The sequence below is a fragment of the Chinchilla lanigera genome, unplaced genomic scaffold (assembly GCF_000276665.1).
Source record: "Chinchilla lanigera isolate Chin_1 unplaced genomic scaffold, ChiLan1.0 scaffold00099, whole genome shotgun sequence".
Lineage (NCBI taxonomy): Eukaryota > Metazoa > Chordata > Mammalia > Rodentia > Chinchillidae > Chinchilla > Chinchilla lanigera.
Genome location: NW_004955500.1, coordinates 1,965,411 through 1,990,882, shown reverse-complemented (window position 1 = coordinate 1,990,882; position 25,472 = coordinate 1,965,411). Strand labels below are relative to the sequence as shown.

At 46.0% G+C, this 25,472-nt stretch overlaps 1 protein-coding gene across 2 annotated transcripts in view; it reads left to right on the top strand.

The window, feature by feature from the left end:
• The first annotated feature begins 91 nt into the window (after positions 1–91).
• The window catches only part of Prickle1 (prickle homolog 1), a 92,893-nt gene continuing 67,512 nt past the window's right edge, over positions 92–25,472 (top strand). The window contains exon 1 of one of the 2 annotated variants that reach the window (XM_005406578.2): positions 92–247. In XM_005406578.2, the coding sequence (XP_005406635.1) occupies positions 209–247 (39 nt within the window). In that variant the 5' untranslated portion in view covers positions 92–208. Of the gene's footprint in view, positions 248–19,891; positions 19,909–25,472 lie in introns of those variants that run through there. The other variant, XM_013505663.1, reaches the window with a different exon arrangement.

The following is a 25,472-nucleotide window of genomic DNA, read 5'->3' as shown; positions in this document are numbered from 1 at the left end:
CGGTCCCCGCCGCCAGGGCCCCTGTCACCGCCGGGGGCAGCGGGGCAGCGGGTCCCGCCCGGCGAGGGCGCCTCGGGAAGGCTGCACGTACGAGGGCGAGAAGGGGAGGGGACCGTCTTCCTCCCTGCAGGCGGAGGAAAAGTTGCAGGAGCCGGGCATGTTAATAATTAGCCGGAGCGGGGCTCGGGATGCCGCAGAAAGCTGTTAAATGTTTATTGCCCTCCAAGAACGGCAAATGGCATCGCCGGTGAGTTTCGGCAGCGCCGTGCTATCCGGGGGGCTTCGGGGAAAGGGTGCGCGGATCGGCTCCAGCAGGCTGACGAACCGGGGCAGGGAGGGTCGGAGGAGGCGGGCACCACCCCGGGTCCCGGCTCGCCCGGCAGGGATCGAGTCGCCAGCCCAGGTCGGAGGCAACGCTGCGGCCACAGCCAGGTGCTGCGCGCCGTGCGCGGCGCCCGCCGGCCTGCGGGAGGGCGGCCGAGACCCGGCCCCTCTGCGCAGTCCAGACGCGTTGGGCTGGAAAATGGTTGCGTAGCTCTGTGGCTCGCACAGTAGGTTCTCCAGAGGACAAATCGTACTTCATGAAACTGTGTCTTGTATCTGCGCCTGCATCCAGTTCTGTCTGCTGCCTCGTTTTAATCAGCGCTTGGGAAGGCTGGGTCTGCATTCGATGTTATATAATTGGCACGGTTCGCCATCAGATATTTTCACGTGCACTTTTGAAATGAAAGGAAGCTGCGTCTGTCTCTTCGGAGAGGCCCAAGGTGTAGCCGGGGGAGGGTTGCTCATGTTTGCCCTCCTCCGGCTCCAGATGTGTGAGCTCAGCTGTCGCCTGTCACTTAGGTGACAACTGGCCCTTTCTCGCTAAGCCTGTGCTGTCTGCATTCTCCTCCTCGGTGAGGTGTGAGCCTTCAGCCGCTCAGCTGGCTTTCCAGTAGGGAGAGCGCGGGACCCCAGCCCCTCTGGAGGGGGCAGCCTTGTATGACTATCCGCCACGGTATGTCTGTTTTCAGAACAGAAGAAGGAGGAAAAACAAATCCCATGACAGCAAGATGGGTGCATTTTTAACTGGGCAGCAACTTAATCTGAAAATTCTGCTTTAACCAAGACGGCTCTGTATGGATGACGCAGTATTTGTGAAGCGGTTTTCTCGGGAACAATATTTACTCCCACCAGGGGATTTTTAAACTTACACAACAGCTGCTTATCTGGCGGGGTGGCGGAGCCCGGCTCATTCCGCCTCTGATGTGGTCCTAGCTTAGGTGACCGAGCTTGGCTGGGACAGAAATCTGTCACTGTAGCCAGCTGGAGCCTCAGAAAGCAAAATACAGCACCTGCTGGTCGCGGAGGGTCTCAGAATGCCATGGGCGGGCGAGTCAGGAAACACAGAAGGGGTTATTTTACAGGCTCTTCCAGTAGTGTTTATAGAAGGGATTTAAGGTTGGCAGATGCGCGTGCTCTGCAGTTCAGACCCGAGAGACGCTGGAGGTCGGTGGGCGCTGCTCGCAGTTAAGGGACGGCACATTTGCTGACGTCATGACTGACAGCGATGCTATGTATAAATAGCCTTGAAAGGCAGAAAGGACAGAAGGAAGGAGGAGAGGAGCAGAGGAGGGGGGGATGGTGCGCAGAGGTAGACGGAGTGGTGTGGTGAAGGGGTCTAGTGAACTGATGAACCATCCTGCACCTGGTACTAGTGGGTGACTTAGCAGAGTGAGCCTGCAGGTTCACAGATTTGTAGACGTGAGGGATTTCGCTAAAGTGACAGGTTCACCCAGTTCCACTGTAACCCCAGCGACGCTTAAGAGTCCGTTAAGTCCTATCACCGGGGCGCACGGGACCACCATCTGTCACCACAGTAAAAGGGACTGCTGGGAGCCAGCCGGGCCATGGAGTAAAGGCTAGCATGAGCTGAGAAGAAAAATAACTCTTGTAGGGTCAACAGCTGAACTATCATAGAGCTGGTCCTAGTAGTTTCTCCGAGGATAACTGAAAAGACCAGAAAAGCCAAATTTGTAACTTCCTTAAGGATTTTCTAAAGTAAGCCGACATGGAAGTTGTAAAAGTATCCTAATTTCTCCAGACGTGGTGGCAGAGGCCTGTAATCCTAGCAGCACTCAGGAGGCTGAGGCAGAAGGATCTCTGTGAGTTTAAGGCCAGCCTGGGCTACAAAGTGAGTTCAGGGCCAGCCTGAACTGCATAGTGAAATCCTGTCTCAAAAAGACAAAAAAAAAAAAAAGTATCCTAATTTCTCGAAAACCTATAATTTCTCGAGCGCAAACTACAGAGAGGTCAGTCCTGTGAGTGACTATAGTAGTCATGAGCTGGAGTAAGGACTAATTATCTTCCAGTAATTAAGTAACTATCTAAAATGATCTATGGCCAAAAAATAAAATGATCTATGCCTATATTTGGGTGTTTTGGGGGGCCTGTTTTTGTTTTGGTACCAGGAATTGAACTCAGGACCTTGTGCTTGCCAGGCAGGCACTTATGCCACTGAGCTAAACCCCTGGCCCCCTATATCTATATTTGGGATTGCTTATTATTAAAGAAAAGAATTTGCAGTAAAGATTAGAATAAAAAAGATTATCATTTAATTGCATTCTAGTCACCGCAGCTAATTTCCTGGTTAAAGTGGTTTATAAAAAGTTTCCTTTTAAAGAAGGGAAGTAAACTGGGTGTGGTGATCCAGGCCTGTAGTCCCAGCTAATCAGGAGGCTGAGGCAGGAAGATTCAAGTTCAAACCCAGCCTGAATGACTTAGTGAGATCCTGTCTCAAAATAAAATACAAAAGGCTGGGGGTGCAGCTCAGCACTAGACCACCGGCTTAGTAGGCATAAGTCCCTGAGTTTACTTGTCAGTACCATGAAAATAAAATTAAATTTTTAATTAAAAGTTAATCAGTAAATAAAAGTAAAGAAAGATAGTAATTTTCAAAGTCAGAGTGATTGTTACAGGTGCACAGAAATGTTAAAGATGTCACTTGACCAAGATAAGACTTCTCCTCCTCCTCGTCTTCAGAAAAATGCCCCTCTGTTTGGTCCATGTTATATAAAATAGCATCAGTGTTTAACTTTTATTAGCGTGAGAGGCTTAAGAATTGCTTCAGTCCGAGTGCAGTTTTCCCACAGTGAGGAGGATGAGCTGGGAGAGTGAATGCCTCGTGTTCCGGGCTGGCTAGTGTTCCAAGGGGCCCTGGATGCCTTTCCAGTGATAACGGAATAAAGGGCTCGGGCAGCGTCTGGAGCCAGGCTCCACTCCCAGTGCCACGGACCAAGGTGGCACAAGGGACCCGGGCTTCCCCGCCGTTGGCCGGGCACACAAGAATGCTGCCCCAGCCGCCGCCCCCTTGCTGCTCCGAAAGGGGCTGACACCCAGGGTGTTGGTGATGCACGCCTTGGAGCAGCAGGAACCGCTTGGGCACCGAGGCAGCCTTTCTTCCTCTGCCCTCTTTCCTGATGAGGGGCTTTACAGGCTGGGGCGTGCTGACATCATGACGCTCCTGGCACAGATCACAAGAGGACACTCGAGTCACTCTCCTTCGTGCCAGAATGACACGGTTTTCCCAAGAGCTGTTGCTGAGCCCCCTGTCACCGGCCCTGTTTCCTGTGACCGTACCGGGGGGATCAGACCTCCGGAGGAGAATGGGATCATTCTTCCCATGTCTCTGGTTTGTGTGCATCTGGAGAGTAAACGCTAAATGTGTCTGGGTCACTTTCAGAGGGGTCGGTTGGAACCAGAACGACTGCCCAGCGTGAACTGATGAGGCCCTGTCAGGTTTGTTTTCCTAGGAAGAGACTGTACATTTAAAATAAAAGTAAAAATGCAGGTGCCAGTGTAAACATTGGAAAAGTCAGAGCTATAAACAAGCACGCAGCTGTCATTTACCTTTGCTAAACTCCCTGCCCTCCTCTGGTACCTAGGTTGGGTCCTAAGTGATCCTAAAACTCTACTGGCCTATCAAACTGGAGTAGCAGTTTCCTGGCTGGTAGATTTGGGGTAGGCTCTCTCAGGAGAGATGCGTGTCATTTCTGGTAGAGCACACTTCAGGAGAAAAGTTAAGGTTGTGTTATTTCAGTTGTTCTGGTGCTACAATCATAGACTCCCTTCTCGGAGTTGTCTCTCAGTTGCTGATTTATAAAACCCACCACCTTTTTTTGGTGGCCTTCTTTCTGGAAAGGCAGATTGGCCATTAGTGCCCTGGAGAGGCTGCAGTTAGATGCAGCCCGGCGCGTGGATGGTGTGGTCAGCCGCCCCTTTATCTGAGGCGCTGATCCCGCAGCTCACAATTATGGTCTTTGACTTCGGTAACAATTCTGTTTGAAATGTTTCCCGTTACACACAATATTGGCTGCATGTAGCAGCTGCATGCCAAAAAGCATTTCTAAATGTGTTCCAAGAGTCAGGATGCGATTGCTTTTAATTTAAATAAAGGCTATTTGGTTTCCTGTGATGTTTTATATAACCATCTTTTCCTCCACGTGTGTTGCCTTTAAAAAAAAAAAAAGAAGTCTACTGTAAAGTAGCCACCACTCCATGTGATAGAATATTGGCCTGGTTTTCTATGATGCCATTTGCTTTGAGGGGACTTTTTAATAAAGGAATTTTAAAGAAACGTTGTAATGCAATTTGGATTTCCCCAAAGAAGGAAAGGGGAAAAGGTTATCTGATAGCATATTGTAAGTAGCTCATGTTGTCAAGTTTTCGTACCTCCCTCTTTAGGGACCTGTCATAATTGGGTATCTTTTTAGATCACCAGATATCACCCAATCCATTGTCTTTTCTTTTTTTTAAGATTCCTCTGTTTTCTCTTGGTAGATCCATAAAGAGGTATTTTTAAAAAAAAATCTTAAAAGGATACAGAAGGGTTAATAACATCCTTTAAAAAAAGAAAAAAGAAAAAAGGAGGAACCAGCAAGTAAATTCACAGTTCTGCGCGAACTAAACCCTCCAAATCTGCCTCCTTTGTGGGTTTGAAATTTTTGAACACTGAAACCCTTTAAAACTTTGGTGACTCAATCTTTTACCAGCTACCAGGTACATTTGATTTATTAAGTCTGAAAATAAGAAAATATACACTCTCAGGACTTGGAGGGACTGGATTGTAATAGGGCCGGGAGCTCTGTTTTCAGGACTTGTTGGCCTACCTGAAACAGAACACCTGGAGCTGGAGCGCTTGTGGGTGAGGTGCTAAGATGGTGCCAGTTAAGGTGTTTTCACACGGGCCCTTTCAGTCCTGGCAAACACCTATAAAATGTAGTCTTCTCTGGGTGGAACAGTAGTTGACTTGCATAAATGCCAACATCTCTTGTGGCGTTTTTGGAAATCTTCCATCATGTAATAAATAGTGCTGTGTAAACCAAATTTGTAAATGCCATGTTTCACGTTGCCCCTGTAGAGACAGCTGAGATTAACCCAGGCTGCGAAGGATCATGGAGATTCTGGAAGTTAGCTGACTGCCTAGACTCAGAGCAAGACCGGTGACAAAGGCTGGCAGAGGCCTTTGATCCCGTGTGGGAGAAGGTGTGGGGTTAGATTTTCGTATAGCAGGGTCCTGTGGAGAAGCGCCCACCAGTTAATACTTGGATGTTTTGTTTTCATTCTCTTGACCCTTGGGTATTGTCTTTCAGTTAAACAAAGCACCTGGGAGGAAATTAGCTCTGTGGCGGTAGAAGGGGGTTTGTGCTACTCTACTAGCCGAGCACCCCTGCCCACCACACGCACCCACCCAAGGGCCCATTGCTACAGGGACAAAATCCACAGCAGCCATGTTGGAGACAGAAAATCTTTAAAACCTTCTCAGAACTGGCCAGCTCTCTGCCTTAGTTAAAATACTATTTTCTGTTCTTGCACTTTCTCTCTCTCTCTCTCATAGGAAAGTGTTTTAAGCCGTGTTACAGCTTCACCAAGGGCATTTGTACCTCTTCTGTTTCTTGCATTCCCCTGATAAGTGAATGATAAGGTAGCCTTCAGAAGGAAACCCATAACTTGTTAACTTACCAGTGTTTCCACACATGCCATCCCCATCCCTGACTAATCATCGGAGTGCTTTATTTAGGGGCTGAAAAGAGACTAGATAGTGTGACATCTTGTTCTGCTTGAAATATCTCTTCCAAGCCATTTAGGGAGCTGTTAGGTTTCATGTGAGAAGACCGTGCAGTGCTGTAGCGTTGGAATTCTTGTTATAATGTATGGCAGAAGAGATGACATTTGGAATTCTTGTGTGACTGTGTCATTAATAAACATGTCCAGTGCTTGAAGTGTACGCATGTTACATAATTTTTAGAAAGAGATGAAGTTAAGGCTGAAGTGCATTAGGGAATCACAGATGTTTCTTGTAAGGAAGTGCGTGTGCTCCGCAGGAATGTGGAGCCGCTCTCGGTGCTCAGCTCTGCTCCCTGAGAGCATCGCAGGGCATCGTTTCACTGAGTAGCCTCTGTTCTCATTTGCACGGCCCTTGAGAGAGGAGCTGAAGTGATAAATAACTACCCCCCCGCACACATACACTTCTGAAATGTTTTCGCTTTTATGTTTTTGTGAATGTGGAGGGAGGGGATAAAATAAAATATACAGTGAGGATGTTTGTGTTGAACTAACTTAATCATACAAGTTCCCTTTGTGAGCCTTCTAGAAGCTTAAACAGCTTGGCAGGCTAATAGCCAAAAACGTGTCCTCAGATCCTGCCAAATGTGTTAAAAGCAGACCAGGCTTCCTCCATATTGAAGGGCTGGAAACATATTTTTTTAACCTTCTGAATTTTAAGAAATAAACCAGAGAAAAAAATCACTCCTCCCTCCTCCCTTCCCAGGGAAACCAAAATTATTATTCACTGCAGTGCTGAAGTGAGAAACTGTTAGGAGTAATGATATTTGTGCGGGTGTGTTTTAAACCGGCTTGACTTGGTGGTTTAAGCAGGAAGCAGCCGGGTTGCTGGTGGACCGTGGGTCCTTTTTGTTATTGTTCTGTTTGTGCTGCCTGTGGACACTGGCTTTTTCACTTTGGTCCGATAACCTTAGCAAACTATTTTCTGCATTTGTCCAGTTTCTTCTTGAGCGGAGATTCTGGAAAAGATGGTAGTGGGATGATGCATGGTTTTTCTGTAGTTTCTGAAAATCAGAAAACTCAGACCATGGTATGATAGCTATGGGGGTTTGGGCTCAGTCTCAGCCCCTCTAGGCCTCAGTTTCCTCATATGTAAAATGAGGAAATGAGGTTAGATCAGTGTGTGTTAGCTAAGTGATTTCATCATCTACACCCGCGGAGTATTTTTCAAGCACAAATACACATAGATGTCAATGTAGCAGGTTGCGGGGTTCAGATTGGAATGTTTGATTCTGGGGGTTGAGCCCAGGGCCTGTGTGTGCTTAAGACTAGCTCCACCGCTGAGCTGCACCCCAGCCCTTGGGGAGGAGTCTTTGCACATTTAGCTCGAGGAGCTCGTTGGGTGATTCCAGTGTGCAGCTGCCGCTGAGGCACTGAATTAGATGACATCTAAGGCGTCCTTCCAGGTCTAGAATGGTGTCTCTGACCCTTCTAGGCCGAGCTGCCTGCCTCCTGCCTCCCTGCTCTCTCTTTCCCTCCTCCGCCCCCTCCCTCTTTTTTTCCTTCCCTCCTAGTTCCTTCATTCTTTTTTTTTTTTTTTCCGGTATCGGGAATCGAACTCCCGACCTTGCGCTTGCCAGGCAGGCGCTGTGCCACTGAGCTAAATCCCCAGCCCCGCTTCATTCATTCTTAACGGTACTTTCACCAGCATCAGAATACTCCAGATGTCCTTCTAACCATTCCTAGGGAGAGGTCTGCTCCTTGCCTCCGGAGCTGGTCATCCTCGCCAGGCAGGACTCCTGCGTGGACGCCGTTGCATGCACAACACCTAACGGACACCTGACACACAGTGGACACTGGACAGACCCAGCCGGGCGGAGTCCACATGCTGTCTGAAATTACAGTGCTAGTTTTGTTCCTTGGTAACATGCCCAATGGGTTTGCCAACTTGCAGACACCTTTTTTGGTGAAGTACCTCCAGATTTAAAAGCAAAGGGTGTGACTCCTTAATCTGCAAAAGCAACATGCTAAAACTATTTTTTCCAGACGTTTACCATATTTCATATCACGTTTATTGTATTTTTTCCAGATTAACCGTTGGACCCACCGCTTTATATTTGGAGGTATTTGACCTGAAAAGATACTGCAGACTGACTCAAAAAATACTTTGAACATTTATTCAAACGTGCAGTGTTCTTTAAAAAAATGCACATAACGTTCTGTTGAAAAATAAGTTTATGCTGTGTCTCTATATTTTGAGCTCCATGTTTGTTGAATCAATGAATTTCAATTTTCTGTGGATATGTCAATTTAAGACATACTGTGTAACCCAGCCATATCACTGTAGAGATTTTAAAATGTATCTGATAATTTACAAGTTTATTAACCTTTCAAGTCCTTTCTAAAAATGTTTTAAACAGGGCATGGTGGGGCACACCTGTAATCCCAGCACTCTGGAGGCTGAGGCAGGAGGATTGCCACAAGTTTGGGGCCTACCTGGGCTACATAGTGACTTACAGGCCAGCCTGGTCTACACAGCATGACCCTGTCTCAAAAACCTAAATAAATATGTTTTAAATTAAAAAGTTAAGAAATTTTAAATTGATTTTCATCAGTTTGCTTAATTAAGAACATATATGTACATTATTAAGACAATAAACCCTTTGTCATTTTTACCAGAGGAAATGCCAATTCCCATTTCTTTGGACTGTGGAAGTCATCTTTTAACTAACTAATTATGGTTATCCTAGAGACAGCAATTATTTTGACCCTTTTACAGGTGTAATTCCATATCATATCTTTCATAATACAGTATGAAGTGTTTTAAAACTATATCCATACTACACACAGATTCTATCCACGGTATATACATTTTTGTTCCACGTAAGAGAGCAGAGAACCCCAATAAAGTATTATAAGTGCGCTCGGAGTTGTTCTCATAGTTATAATGAATCTGAATGTTTTATTATCAAGCATGGAAGAGTTCTCGGTTATATAGTTCTGAGGAAATTAATTGAGTTCGTTGTCTGTCTTGTTACTTTTTATCTGTTAGTTCTATTACTGTAGAATATAAACAGACTAAGTAAAAAGAATTTAAGAATTTAAACCAGACCAGGTGTAGTGATATGTGCCTGTAATCCCAGCTACTTGGGAGGCTGAAGCAAGAAGAATTCAAATTTTAGGCCAGCCTGGGCAATTTAGCTAAATCCTGTCTCAAAATAAATAGAAAGGGATGGGAATGTAGCTTAGCGGTAGAGCGCTTGCTTAGCATGCATGGGTCCTGGGTTCAATCCTCAGTATGAGAGAGGGAGAGAGGTGGAAGGAGGGAGGAGAAAAAAGGAAGGAAGGAAGAAGGGAAGAAAGGGGGAGAGAAAGGGAGGAGGAAGAGGGAGGGCGCTTGGTTTACTGGATTCTGTTGTGTCTCACCATTCTTGTAGGAATGTTTGTTGCTTTTTGTTTTGCTGTGTTTTTAATTAGAAGAAAAACTTCTAAAACTCACCATTCTAAAACTTGGCCAACTGTCCCAATTTCCTTTGAAATTTTTTGCCACATTTATATGGCCAGACACTAAATCAGCGGGCTTCAGCGCATTTTTTCCTATGTATGCACTTTTCCAAATCAAATAATCTGAGGCCCGAGTGGAAATTTCTACCTGAATTGTCTACTTGGGTGGTTTGCACAACATAACTGTGAAAACTTTCCTTTAGACATTCTGGGAAGAGATACTGTGCGGTGTCTCTCAGGAAAAAGATTAAGCCACAGCTAGCCAGAGTTTGCGGGTCATTAAGTGGTGAGCTGGTGCTCAGTACTGCACAAGGCCCTAACGCTTGCAGGTCTAACTCTCCTGAAGTTTCCCTGCTGGTCTCCTTGTTTGTGCTGGCAGGTGGGGGCGGGGCTCCGTCAGCCCCTGGGGTCTGCTCAGAAGCTGTCAGGTACCCAGGAGCTTCTCTTAGCTTCCTGTGTGGCAGAGCAGCCTTGGCCTTCCCTGGCCTCCACCCTCACTGTCCTCCCAGGTGCTTAGCACTGTCTGCTAGGTACTGCGAGCTGTCTTCTGTAAGGTGTGTCTCTTCCTGCCTTCCTGCTGGTCTCTTGCTTTATCCCTATCTCTGAGAGTAGTACCTGGCACATAGTAGGTGCTTCGTAAATATAAGCACAATGAACATGCTCCCAGTATAATAATCTGTAGTGATGAGAGTTTTAACTTTATAATGTCTTTATGATAATAAGACAATCAAATGGACCGACACCACCCTCACTTGACAGCAGATGCTTGTGGGGCATTTTAATACTGTAGATAAGACAACTAGAAGCCAGAATTCTGTGATTTCTGAGAGGCGGGTTTTGTTTGGTTTTGTTTTGGGTTTTCAGGGTGTTTGCTTTGCTTTGCAGCTGACATGGAGTTTCTGAGCTGGTGCCTTTTATCTGAATAAAGCCAGAGAAAGGTGAGAGCATAAAGCAGCTAGTCCAACACACCTCTTTCCTTTTTCCACACTGCAGTGATCAATGAACTGTGAAGGGATACATACACTGAAGGGATGAACTTTTCAGTGAAGTATCCGCGGCAAGAAAGCTATTCCTTCCTCATACTGTGTCATGCTTCCTGGAACCTTGAACCAGGAATCTTCAGATAGGCAGGGGCTGTCATTCACTGAAAAAAATCCCCTGATCTTAGTTCCATGGTTGAAAAGCTAATCCTCTAAGTGCTTTCAGCCAGCTTGCTAGGAGACCAAGTTGCTTGAAATTATTATTTTAATGTCTCACGTTCCAGGCCTAATTGGCAGTGGGTCAGCTTTCCTGCTAAGAAGCTGGGCCAACTTATTTGTCCAGAAATTGTCATGCTCTAATGGAGTGGGGGTTCTTTACTGTAATAAGCTGAATACCTCCAAAGCACTTTCAGATTCACCTCATTTATCTGCACTGAGCTTTTGTGCAGAGGCCTAGCCGAGGTTACCCTAATTTACTGATGGAGGGGTGCTGCTAGTTAAGATGCAGATTCCTGAGGAGCTCAGCTTGGTGATTCCTAAATATATGCACACTTACAGCTAAAGGTTGAAAAAGAGAAAATAACAAGAGAAAGGGAACGTGAGCAAGCACTTGTAGCTCATCCAAAATCGTTTGATTGATGTTTTATCATTATATAAATATTCCTGTGCTACATGTGTTCTACGTTAAACACCTTGAGATAATTATTGCCTTTCCCACTACAAACTGGCATGGGATCGTGATGAGTCATTTAATTTTCTAGATGTCCTCCCCGGCCATGCCTCAGTTTCCTCAATGATTAAAAATGAAGGATCTGCTGATTTTTAAGCTCAACATGCATTTGATTCTAAAATCCTGGATTTGGAGGCCATAGCAGATAATAAACTTGGGCCAATGTTATTACTGTTATCATTATCCCTACTTGAATCACTGATTAAACCTTTTGAACATGTGCCTAAAAGTATTCATATTTGCCATCATTATTCAGTGTGACCAGCTCAGAATTCAGCAAACACTCTGCTTTAAAGACCTAAGACAGAGGGGCTGGGGATATAGCTCAGTGTCATAAGTGCCTGCCTGGCAAGCGCGAGGTTGTGAGTTCGATTCCTGGTACTGGAGGAAAAAGAAAAAACAAGACCTAAGACAGCCGGGCGTGGTGGCGCGTGCCTGTCATTCCAGCACTTGGGAGCCATGAGTTTGAGGCCAGCCTGGGCTACATAGTGAGTTCAAGGTCAGCCTGAATTGTATAGCAAGACCCTGTCTCAAAAAAAAAAAGAAAAAAGAAAAAGCCTAAGAGAATATATACTTCTCCCTGCCTAGTCTAGTTTATGTCACAGTTCAATGTGATAGCTAGAAATTTGCAATGATATTAATGAACAAATGATTAACCTGATGTCATTACAGTGGCATACTTACATTTGTAGTACAACTTACAAATGTCAGTAGTACATATTTATGTGTGGGAAATAGGAGTGATTTTAAAAATAGAACTCCAGAGTATCATATTCACTTACTTGTACAATCACTTGGTAATAACAGCTATGTTTAAATGTGTGTCCATCAACCAAATTGGAGTTAATTTTCAGACGGTTAGAGAAGATCTGCAGGAAAAGAAGGGTAATTCAACCTCTCTATTAGTTGTATTCCTAATATCTCTTTACAGCCCTAGCAGCATTAATAACATTCTTATCTCTCACATTTTCCAGACAGAATCTGGTAAATATGTGGTAAGTAGTGAAACTCTTTTTGTATAAATCTTGGCTGACACACGTTGGGATGATCAAAATGTACTATGAATTTTTTTTTTCCTTTTTGAGATAGGGTTTCACTGTGTAGTTCAGGCTGGCCTTGAACTCAGTTGGTAGCCTACTGGCCTCAAATGCACAACAATCCTCCTGCCTCAGCCTCCACAATGCTGGGATTACCGGTGTGCACCCCTACACCCAGTTAACTTTTTTAAAAATTAAATTTAAAAGAAATTATTACAGTAAAAGCCACAAAGCCGTTACTCTTCCTCAGAATGCTTCCGCTTGCTTTGAACTCTCTTATCCCACTGTTCTTGCCACTTTCTGAAGCAATTCTGGACGTCCTCTTTTGTGAGTGTCGATGAGATGTGATAAAAAGTACAGTGAAAGTTGCTACCAAGTGCCGGCCAGTGCAAATGCAGGCCCGTGGAAACGTTACTGTGTGTCCTCATCCACCTCATTCACTAATCTGGCTCTTCCCTAAAGACGAAATAACCACGGCAGGTGAACATTTGAATTGACCCAGGACACTGAGGCAGCCTCAACAGTGCCGCTGAGGAGACTCATTGATAGCAATGTGTCTTTCACTGTCATACATTATTTTTTACCTAAACATTCACTGTGTTTTTCGTGTTTCCCCACACCTACTGGCCTGAGTATTCCTTCTAGTGGCATTGTGATCAGTTAAATCACTGACTTACCAGCCAGCCCTGAGGACCTCAGATCTTACTCACCTTGTAACTAGGCTGATCCCAAAGTCACAAGCCGCCCCGCCAGGGAGGAAGCGTTCTGCCATCCGTATGGTGTCTGAGATGGAGTTTGTGATTGTTCGGATGAGCAGGGCCGTGAGCAGTGGCAGGTTTCCCAGCAGATTCCTGTGCAACTATGTTTTTGTTTGTTGTTGTTGTACCAGGAATTGAACTCAGGACCTCACACTTGCCAGGCAAGCTCTGTGCCCCTGAGCTCCGCCCCCCGCCTGCCTGTGTGACTAGGTGAGTGTGACATCACTAATCACAGGTTTGGATCTGGGTCACTTCAGCGTGACTGGGCCCTCAGACGCTATCAGACGGTAATGACTGTGTGAAAGTACTGCGGGCCGGCAGGGCATTCCCTAAGGACACCTTTGTACACAGGGTTAGAAGAGCCATCGAAAGCCAGCACGGGAGTCCCGGGTCTCGAGGCCGGCCCTCCAGGAGCCAGTGGGCACACTTCCGTGGGTGTTTAGGATGGTTCGCGGCGGTTTCTGTTGGTCTGGCCCCTCACGTGGATATGCAGCACCTTCCGTCTTTTCCTGAGCATTTATTCACTCCAGAGTGCCGAGGCTGTTTTCCATGTTCTCTGCTTCCTTTTCTCTTCTTCGAGAAGAGAGCTTACACTCACAAGTGCACGTTAGCCGTTTAACATGAAACTTCCCATTTTGATCCAACTGGGGGCGTGGCTTTCCCTTTAAAGTGCATTTCTTGAGTGCCTGTGGTCTGCCAGGCATGGTGTTAGACTCTGAGACTGCAGACGTGAAGTAAGAGTGGTTCAGTCTTTACAGAGCTCACCATGTGGGCAGGAACGAAGGTACCCACTTCCCGGCACTGTAGGTGATAAAGGCAGAAGTAGAGAAACGCACAGTGGTGAAACAAAGCCAAAGATGGAAGTCATTTGTCCAGTGGGGGCTGCTGTGAAAGGCTTTGCAGACAGAAAAGGGTTGAGCTGGGTCTTTAGGACCAGGCGGAGTTGGCAAAACCATTGGAACTGGAGAATGAGTCATTCTAGGCAGGAGGCAACGTATCCGGAAAAGATGGTTCGAGTTCAGTGAATTCCAAGTCTTTCGGTTCGGCTGAAAGATTAATTCTGCTTTTAGCAAGGGACTTTTGCTCCCATTATAGAACCTCAGTTTTGATCAGAAATAAGACAGTAATTTTGGCAACTTTCATTGTGACCTGGAGTCTTTCCTCCCTACGATTGGCTTTACGTTTCTGAGTAAGAGCTGTCTGCTTTCTTGTGAAATGCTGTCCTGACCTGGCCAGTCCACCAGCTCCTTACGCTTGGGCTTTCACTGTTACGCTGCTACAATAGGAACTTATTTGCTCTTCGGTTTCACTGCCAGGGTTGAATTCTGCCTTGAGTGCTGAGACATTATGTAAGGAATGTTCTGCTTTTATGGTGTTTGCAATAGTGCTAGAAGAGCTTTTGGGGAAAGATAGCGCTGGGGAGAAGAGAAGCCTGAGTATCTCCGAGTGGTCTCCAGATGTGTTTTATTGTGTTGGTATCTCTGTTTTGTTTTCATAAAAACCTTTCTTTAATCTTAAAACGAACCTCACCAAGCAAAAACAGCAGACAGTAGACTTATAGGAGATACACTGTTTACTTCTTTTTTCTTGAACTCCTGATTTTTAAAAAGAGCTCTGATTCAGCTAAAAAAAAAAAACCTGTAACAGTATAAAGCACTGCACTTTAACAGGCAAATAGCATTTGTTTTTAAAGGCAGACTCACTTCTTAGGTTCAAGGGCTCTGTACTTTAATACACGGATCTTCAAAGGCGTAACATGAAAATTGTGATTTAACATCTTTTATAACTTCTGCCATGTAGTTGCTCGCTCAAGCATCAGAATGCCTGCAGACCGTCTGGCATGTGATAAGTATTTTATAGCATATGTGGCTGAACATACTAATTTCACTGAGCTTCACAAGCCTTAATTTTCACAATGACTAGATGCCTTTTGCTTTATTTATTGATGGGTAATCCACAGAGAGAGGGGTGCAGAGGTGTTGCCCAGATTCATTTAGCAAAGTGATTTTCAAACTTTCGGTTGTTAACAAAACACCCTCCTCAAACGTAAGACTGCCTGGAACCCTAGCATGTAAAGTCAGGCACTTTTGCTGGGAGACAGAAGTTTATTATAGGGCTATCATACTTACCCAGAAAAAGAAACTGCACAGGCTGCCCCGTTAAATTTGAATTTCAGATGAACAGTGAATAATGTGGGGGAACCAGGGTGTAACGTAGGGGTGGGGGGTGCTTGCCCACCACGCATGAGGCCCTGCGTTCAATCCCCAGCACCAGAAACAAATTGTTTTGAGTACACGTGTGTCCCAGATACTGCAGATTATATCCCTGAAAATTATTGGTTGTTATCTGAAGTTCACACCTACTTGGGCATCTGGGTTTTACCTGGCAGCTGTAAGCTTACGGCCACGGCCCCACCCTGTGAGCCCCGGCTCCTTGCAGCCGTCGAGGTTGCTTTGTCTCTGGAGCAGTTTGAAAATCGCCGGTAGGAGAAAGCTATCACAGATGCTGAGAAAATAATACATGTCTCTTCTCTATCCCAAACTGAGGAAATAGGATCGCTTTCTTGGCTGCATGAGAGATAATTCATGGTTTATCTCCACATGACCGTTTTAGAGACTTGCTGCTTTTCCTTTGCCTTTGTTTTTTCTTAGGATACAGTCCTTCAGTCTCCCACGCTTTGGAAGCAGTGTTTGCTACGTCACCTGTTTGTACGTGCCAGCGACTCCTATGAGTAAGGAGGGCGCACGGTCTCACTGGAATGGCAGGTCGGCTGAACCGTCTACGCAGACGAAAGTGAACGGGAGTTAGTGAGGCGCTGGCTCAGGCGAGCTCAGGGGAGGGGCGCAGATGTTCACTGTGTCTGTCAGCGCACCTGTTTTGATGACAGTGTAATATTTTATAGCAACCTTCAGATATTACCCTCATTTCTCAAGCCAACTACCCCACAGAGTATTTTTGTTTATTTGGCTATTAAACTTCTCAATGCAAATGTAGTCTGATTAGCAATCAAAAGCCACCACATTTGTCTAGTGGGGAAATAACACTCTAGTGGTCAAAGGACTTACTAGATGAACTGATAAAAAATGTTTTTGTAAATATATAAGCAACTGGGGCTGTATCCTGGATCCAGGACAACCTGAGTGCACCAGGCTTGATGCCTGCTATTTCTGTAAAATTTTACGTTTGTAAAATGTTAGCAGCAGCGTATCTCTCCGTGGTTCTAGCAGGGTAGGTATGATCTCAATCTTGGGCCTTTCTTCAATTTTTTTTTTCTGATTTGTGCTATAAGCTTGTTACTTTTAAAATAGGAAAAACAAATGTTAGTGGTATAGTTTAAACAACATTGCTATGTTCAGATGTTCCAAATATAGGGAATTATCCTAGGTAACATTTTTTAAAATCTGCAAATGTATTTTGAGCTTGGTTTGAATGTGAAATCTGTCCAAATTGTTTGCATTTAAATTTTCTCTCTTGTTATTCATTCAACAAATAGTTGTTGAAGAAGTGTAATATATAGATACAGACATGGTCCTTTTGTCACAGGAAAGAGAGCAGCAGGTGAAGGAAAGAGAGATCAGAGGTACAGGTCACTGACTCCTTCCTCAGAAATGGACTGTGCAGGGGTCAGGGCTGGGGATGCCCACACCGGTCCCCTGAGCTGGGGCGAGGAGGCAGAGGAGGGGCCTCCACCCGCATCGCACCGGAGCTCCTTGGGGTTGGCGGCTGCAGCTGCCGCTTCCACTGGGCTGTGTGTCGCCGTCAGGACCTGCAGACCTAGGACAGACGACAGCTGAATTCCTGAGAGAGGGTCACACTCTGGCACTGTAAAAAGCAAGTGCCAGCTCTTGTCCCACGTGGTGGATCTAAAGGGCACCAGGTTCCTGCTTGTTTCCAGACCCAGAGCCCGGGACCAGCACGTTCGTGTGGTTCTCAGGAGGCCTCCCCAGGGGCTGGACTCGGGCAGCAGGAGGCCTGGCCGCCGTTGCAGGGCTGCTAGATGGCTTCAAGGAATTGGTTTATAATCAGCTATTTAATAGAAGCTATATGGCCATTTCCTTCTTTCTGTTAGCCCAGAATTTTTGCATTTTTCACTATAAAATTAACAGGTGAGAATACTGTGAAAAAGGTGGGAGAGGGGAGGTAGAGATGGAAGAGAAGAAAAAGCTAGAAGAAAGAGAGCAAAGGAAAGAGAAAACTACGTTTTACTTCTGTTTTCTGGGACTGGGAATTGAACCCAGGGCCTTAGCATCCAGCCACATCCCCAACCATTTTTAAATTTTCTTTCTTTCTTTCTCTCTCTCTCTCTCTTTTTTTGTTTTTGAGACAGTCTTGCTAAATTGTCCAGGCCAGGCCCAAACCTGTGATCCTCCTGCCTCAATCCCAGAGTCCTGAGAGTATAAGCACCATTCCCAGTTTACTGTGTATTTCCCAGTGGCTGAATGAAAATGGAATCTGTGAGGCAATTTGAAAAGATTTGTGCGATAAAGCATAGAAAATGAAAGGGTTTGTATTTGCTAAGACAATCTTCAGGGTCAAAGTTAAATTGACATAAACTATTGCATTTTAAATTAAACTGAGTTGCTATTGACAATACTGCATAAATGCTTGTGAAAATAATCAACATAAAGTAATTGCTTTAATTAAAATAAAGCAAAATATTTGCTTAATTTCATAATATATATTAGAGCCATAATTTTCAAGAACTTACTGAATCTGAAATTTCCTGTTTGTTAAGATACATATTTGGATTGGAAAATCCACGGAAACAAACAAGAAAGAGCTTTCTCAAAGGATTTATCTTATTTATGAATAAACTAGGTATTTTCTAGAAAGAGAAACATGCGTGCTGTTCACATGGCCTAACCAGAATTCGTGGAAATCAAGTGACTGTCTTGATCCACTGAGCTACCCGGTGGAATTTTATCTGCAACTAGTACTGCTTCCTTCATAGTGCAGTACTCCTGTGAATTTTATCGCAAAATCACGTAATACCCCACTCGGAAGGCAGGCACTTAGGTGTGGAATATGACAGTTGTCTGTCATATTAACCATGCAGAGGAAAACTCAAGTCATGACTCAGGGAAGGGCGCTGCATCCAATTGAAATGTGTGTGGTAGTTCAGGTGGGTGGACATTGCCACCCAGCCGGCTGGCCTGGTTCCATTTCGGAGTGGCTAATGAGCTCCTAAGGTTCACACCTCCTCTGGCCATGCTTCCCTTGCAGGTCTACTTGTCCATGAAAACGGTGCCACTGAGCACCCTGCTGGGACAGTGATTCCACACGGGTCCCCAAGGAGTGTCAGTGCCTGTCTGCTCCCTAGCAGGCATCCTCAGCGGCATCTCTGCCATTTCGCCAGTGAGGTCATCTTTCAGCTCTGCCGCCCCAAGCTGAGTCCTCAGCCTCCCCGCTCTCATCTTAAACATAAAGCGTGGTGGGATGATAGGTTCCTCTTATTGATCCGTGTGTTCCAGGGATTATGTCACCATGCAGGGGTTCATTCATCTTGTTTGGAGGGTCATGTTTAATTACATAGGTCAGGAAAGGATGATACATGGCTGGTGTGCCTTACTTTTTCTCTAAGATGGATGAATAGTAATCAATTCCTTAATAGCACAGCTGGTTCCATAAGAATGACATATGAGCTCAGTTATCTAAAAACTAAGTTAGCGAGTCCAGACAGTTGCCCACGGAATATTAAACTGACACACACAGAAACCCTCCCACATCCAGCATGAACAGAGGGGGCACTAGAGGGCAGTCTTCAACAAACTTGAGAGGACCTTTCCTCTTAAATGCAGTACCTAAAAGCAGTCAGTTCTTTTCCACCTGAATTGGGAGTTCACTTCATAAAAATTGCAGATCTGAGGGCATTAGGAAGTTTAATGCCACGTTATGGAATTTTGTGTCTAAAATTAAAAATGACTGCATATTCCACTATATCAGGCCCGTCGCTGAACTGCTTCAGTTACTGAGTTATTTAATGCATCCTTAATTTTACTATGTAAAAGGCTGTCAGGGAGATTTGTTTTTTTAGACCCTAAAAACAGAAAAGTAATGTTATATCCACAAACTGGAAAATTATGCAACTCTTAAAAAATACAGTATATCCCGTGCAGTGGCATATACCTGTAATCCCAGCTACCTGGGAGACTGAGGCAGGAGTATTGCAAATTTGAGGTCAGACTGGGCAACTTAGGTAGGCCTTGTCTCAAAATAAAATTTAGAAAGGGCTGAGTGCATGACTGGGAACCCTCGACCAGCCCACTACTGCAAATACTAGCTTGAAGAGATAGGATAGGTTTAAGGGGAAGGAGAAAATTACAAAATATGTAGAGCAATCGTTCTTCTGGACAGAAGACTGTACTGATCTGTGTTTGTATATGTGTTGGTCTCCTGCACATGGGATTGTTTTCTTTGTGGTTACTATTTTTCAACCACAAAGCGTATTTCTTCTGCATTACAGTATGTCTTAAGTGCACGTGATATCATAAAATTGCTCTCTTGATCTAAGATGAGCCTCCTAAGAATGTACGACCATTGCACTTTCTTCCTTCTGGCTTGTTTGTCACCTTGACAGCATTTCCAGGGTGAGAATTCAAATAATGCAAACAGTGCCTCTATTTTGCAGAGATTAGCAAAAAGGACGCTATGTGTTAGTAACTTCCGTGTGGCCGTCAAGGGCAGCGTACATGTTCATTTCCTTTGCTTTCCTCTCCCAGTGGGTGCTTATTGGGCCACGTTCTGTTCACAGGGAGCATTTCTTAAGCACCAGAGATAGGCGTATGAGAAGCAGGCAGAAAGACGTGCGAATCACACGCGTTATCAGAAAACGTAAAGATGGGGTTGTGGATCGGGAGGTGAGTGTTCTCAGGGTCATAATGCGCTGTTCCCTGACCTGTGCCTCATCCGTGTTTGTGTGTCTAAATCTGATAACGATAATCTCAGTACTTCTCACTCTCTGGCCGGATACTGACGCCATTTGGAAATCAGCGTGCTTCTGCTAGAGGCTGAGAAGGATGTGAGGGGAAAGAGAACTGAAGTATATTTTAAAATTAATGAAAATGCTCCCAAAGTGTATTTCTAGTTCTGTGTGGGAAATAACCCCTGTCAGAAGCAGTCTGACGGGACTGGCACTTTCTGTACCACGCTGTGCCTCGCTGGCTTCTGAAGAAGGCTCACACAGGCCGTTTTCACTCAGAACAAGTGAAAAAGGACGGGAGAAATCATTAAAAATGCAATATCAGACTGAGGTTGTAGCTCAGGGGCTGAGGGCTTGCCTTCCCCACGCAGGCCCTGGGTTGGATCCTCAGCACTGAAAACAAAAAATAAGAACGGAAAAGAGGATGGGTGGGAGAACTATACCCTGCCCTGAATAGCCTCCTGGCGCAGAACATGTGTTCAGTAGATATTTGCTCAATAAACAGTTGTTCCAGTTAGGAGCATTAATACACAAGATCACTTGAATTGACAGTCTGCTTGACAAAGCTTTAAAGAAGGGTGTACGGGCTAATCTGCTGGACGTTTTGTTAGGTACATGAACCCCAGCAAGGCTAGTTTAGTCCTGTGTTGAATAATTATTTAAGTAATAATAATTACTCCGGGCGTGGTGGCACACGCCTGTAATCCCAGCACTCTGGAGGCTGAGGCAGGAGGATCACAGCAAGTTCAGGGCCATCCTGGACTACATAATGAGATCCTGTCTTAAAATACCACCTCCCCCCTGCCCCCGCTGCAAAAAGTAGTTACCTCTTACGCCCTCATATATAGAAACTGGAACAGTAAGACATGAACCCTTTCACAAGCACGGCACTTAGCCAGGTACGGTGGCCCTCACTTGTAGTCCCGACTACTCCAGAGGCTGAGGCAGGAGGATCGCCTGAGTCCAGGAGTTTGAGGCCAGCCTTAGGCAATATAGCCAACCTTATCTTTAAAAAATGGCATGCAAATTCGTCCATTTCAGTTCCCCTCATACCTCTAGTATAGCACGCAGCACATACACACTTCGCTGCTTCCTATTTTATCTTCTCTCTGGTCTTGGAGGTCCTTTGAGTTCTGTTTAGAACCAAGCATGTAATAGTGACTAAAAAAATTTTACCTGACAAATGAGTGAAGGTTTCTCAGGTTTGGGACAGCAGGGAGTCCACATTAACCCCAGGGAGAGCCTCCAGGGACAGGTACTGTCTGCGTTTTCTTTTCTGATGCCTGGTGCAAATACCACGGAGTGTTTGATTGAGAGAGAGGGAGAGAGAGAGAGTGTGTGGCTAGCAGGTGCGTTATCAGGATTAAATGAGAAAGTGTGTAAAAGTATTCTTCAGCTGTGAAGCTTCAGTCAAATATAATAGTCTCCTTCTCTCCCTCCTGTTCGGTGTGTGTGTGTGTGTGTGTGTGTGTGTGTTATGAAGGATCGTACCTAGGGTCTTTGTACTGAGCTACTTACCCAGCCCTTTTTATTTTTTACTTTGAGACAGGGTCTCACCAAGTCACTAATTGCCCAGACTAGGCTCGAGCTTGTGACCCTCTTGCCTCAGCCTCCAAGTGTGCTGGGATTACAGGAAGGTGCCACCATGCCAGGCTCAATTGTCTTCTTCTATAAGTGAAGAAATAGGTTCCATATGGTTGAGAGAATCACTCTGAATCAACAAGTTACTAAGTATTAGTGCTAGAATACAGTCCAGGTCTTCTTTATTTTTTAATGTGTTTAATTTTTTAAAATTAGAATAAAATTGTGCATATTTATGAAGTACCGTGTGATGTTTCTAAACGTGTGTACACTGTGCAGTGCTCAAAGCGGGGTAAGTACGTCCTCCTCAGACATTTGCCATGTCTTTGTGGTTTGTTTTGTTATTTAGGGGGTTTGGGGAGGGTCCTCGGGGACAGAATCACTCTGTAGAGCCCAGGCTGCCCTTGAATCACTGTGTAGCCACGGCTGGCCTTGAACTCATGGAGATCCTCCTGCTTCTGCTTCCTCAGTGCTGGGATTACAGGCATACACCACCACACCCAGCTTGTGATAGAAAATTTAAAGTCCTTTCTTCCAGTTCCTCTGAGACGCACGGCACATTATTATCATAGTCACCCTAATGTGCAACAGCACAGGAGTGCTCACTTCTGCCTGTGAGTTAGGACCTGCGGCCCTGCCCTCCCCGCCCTCCCGCTGCACCCAGCTCTTCTTGCCTAAGCCCAGGACTGCGCTTTCCCTCCTTGCTGGAAGCAGCATTTACAGTAGGGAGGGTCGCACCAGCCCCCGCCCCCAGCTGCTGAGGCCGGGGCCAGCCCTGGGTCCTTCTAGGGATGAGTGCAGAACCCACCTGCGTCCGGCCTGGAGCCCGCTGTACCCTGAGCGCCTCCTGTCTGTTGAGTTTATTCAGCCAGTTTCCTCTGCTCCAGAACCTTCTTCCCCTTCATTCTCAGTCCCCGCCCCTCCTCCCGCTCTTCGCTCCTCCTCTGTTGGGTACTGGGGACTGAATCCAGGGCCTTCTGCTGAGCTGCATCCCTGGCCACCCTGGACCCCGCCCCTTTTCACTTTGAGACAGGAGCTGTGTAGCCGAGGCCGTCCTCGGTCTTGTGATCCTCCTGCCTCAGCGTGCCGGGTCGGCACCGCCACACCCGGCCCCTTCTTTCCACTCTTTCATCTTCTGGCCTCCAGTCCGGCCGGTGTCTGCAGGGGGAGCCCAGGCTGACCACCTTCCTCCCGGCCTCTTCCTCCGGAGCCCCCTGGGGTGTCTCCGTTGCCTGCGGCCCCTCCCGCACGTGGCCGCCTGTGCCCCTAGTCCTCTCTGCGGGCGCAGCCCCGGCTCCTCCTGCCTGCTCGCCCCATCCGCCCGCTTCGGGTGGGTGCAGCCGGCTCGGCATCGCAGTCGCAAGAGGCGAGCACGGCTGGGCCGCTGCGGCCCCCGCTCCACCCGCACCTCCGCCGGCCTCCGGGCCCTGGGGTCCTCGGCAAGCAGCGAAGCGGGGCGGGCGAGAAACAGGAAGGGGGCAAAGGGAGCTGCGGGTGCCAGGCCGGGACCGGGAAGAGGGCGGCTTCCGTGTCTGCCTGCCCCGCCGCATCTCATCGTGGGGCCATCGCGCCGCACTCGGAGCCCGCGTCTCAGGTCCGTTCCGCTTTCAGCCAGGCGCCACTCGACGGCGTGGGCGTGGGGGGCGCACGGCGGCTTCCCCTGTGCCTCCCCCTCCTTCCCGCGGACCCGGCCTGCGCTGGACACAGCAGTCTGCGTTCCTCGTTGCCCCGGCCGCCAGCCTGGCCTCCCGCTTCTCCCCCTGGCAGCCCCTCTCTTCCCCTCCTCCAAGGGACCAAAAAGGAGGCGTGGCCTCAGAGGGCACAGCCCTGCGGCCGCCACACCAACTCCGCTTTCTGAGAATGGGAACCCACCTAAGGTGTTGTCTCTGCATTTCTGCTGGGCCACATTGACTTAGATATCTATGAATCCCATTTTAAAATACATGGCTGGAGCCAGGTGTGGTGGCGCACACCTGTAATTCCAGCACTTGGGAGGCTGAGGCAGGAGGATCGTTGCAAGTTTGAGACCAGCCTGGGCTACAGAGTGTGCTCAAGGCCAGCCTGAACTGCATAGCGAGACCCTGTCTCAAAAAGACAAAAAATGAAATGGAATGAAATTAAATACATGGCTACCTGTTAACTTTAGGATTCTTTTTTTTTACTTCTAATCTGCTAGTGCTAGTGTTCTTGTCCCAGGTATTTAACTAAATGCCAGTTAATTCCTTTTACAATAATTGAATTATTTTTCTTTAGGGCTCCTGCATCTGGGCACATAATAGTAGATATTTCCTTTTGCTTTTGTTTACATTCCACTAGGACTTTGGAATCCAAATAGTTCTGAGACCAAAAACCAAACAAACAAACCAAGTCTTTCTACAGCTAAGTCTTCCAAAGATATTTCTTTTGGACAATTAGTGAAGTTTAGGAAATGTGGGTGTGCCTAGATTTTAAAACAGGACTTCCGGAAGGACTCTGCACGGAGGGAGAAAGGCAGCAGGATGAGGTGAACTTTGTTGGTGACATGTCACTTTAGAAAGGAATGGCTCCGTACTTCGGAGTGACCGTACGTCCTGGTTTGAGCCCAGTTGTTATACGCTAAAAATGTCTTGTTTTTCCTAATAAATTACACAGTCTTCCTATTTACATTTTATTTAAATATCACACAATTGATAAAGATTTCTCTTTGTCCCTAATGAAGTCTTACAGAAATTACTGAGGTTAAAAAAAAAGCAAAACCCGAGTATTTATGTAGTTTTAGAAAAAAGGTCAGTGTTCTTCTTCATCCTGTTGTACCTTGCTTGCCACAGCAGGTCTCTGTTTGTAGCAGTAAGCTGGCGGGTCTTCCAGAATGTGACATTGTCTTGGTCACAATTTAGATATTTTCTTAAATCTGCAGAAACGTGAATGTCAGCTCCTTTTTCACGGTTCACCCAGGTTTCTGGGCAGTGATCTCCCTCACACTCCCGAAGCAGAGCCTGTCCCACCTTTCTCTAGTTCATTTTTTCCTTTCCTGCTGTGATTTATGACCCTGAAGCCATGCTGCATGTAGGGAGGGTGCTCGCGTTACCTCCTCCTTGCGAAGTGCGGGTTAAGGTGTCTGCTTTCAGACCTTGCGCCTGGCGTGAGCTCTGCCTTGTGTATTCACTGACTCCTCACCTCCGCGCTTTTCCTTATAGTCAATGCCCGTTCTAATTTTTTATTTTTAAGGTATCTTCCAGAGGTGTTTTATTTCAAACTTCACTGTAGTTAATAGTTCAGCAGCCGGCTGTAAGTACTTTTGAAACTTTTCTTCTGTTAGTTCTAGAAGGTAGGTAATGTATTTTGAGTCTGCCTTTTTAAAAGTGTTATTAATAATTTTTACATTCTTCAATTGAATTTCACTCTTTTTACCTAATCTTCAGTGATTTTGCCTCCCCATCCTAATCATATACTTTACTGTTTTCTAATACAAAAATGAGATACTTTAGCCTTTTGATTGATGTGAAAATGGGTGCTACACTACATTTTCACCTGTTTTCCTTGGAGGAACCATCAAATGGTAGCTCAGTGCTATGATAAATTCCCAAGATGGCTTTAAACTAGCAAATTCCTGCTGTTAACTGATCCTGTCACCATTCTTGGACGTGACTCTTCTTCACCCATATTTTTGTTTCTATTCTTGTTTTTTTTCCGGTACCGGGAATTGAACTCACAACCTCGCGCTTGCCAGGCGGGCGCTGTGCCGCTGAGCTAAATCCCCAGCCCCTTCTTCACCCATTTTGAATGCAAGCATTCCAGAGCTATTGAACATAAACACTGGGTCGTGGTTGTTAAAAACAGGCATCTAACATGAAAAATAAGATAAATTTCATTTTACACTCTAATAAAGCTTCTAGTGAGGATTTGTAGTGGGCCTGTTAGCCTGCTGTTAAAAACTACTTG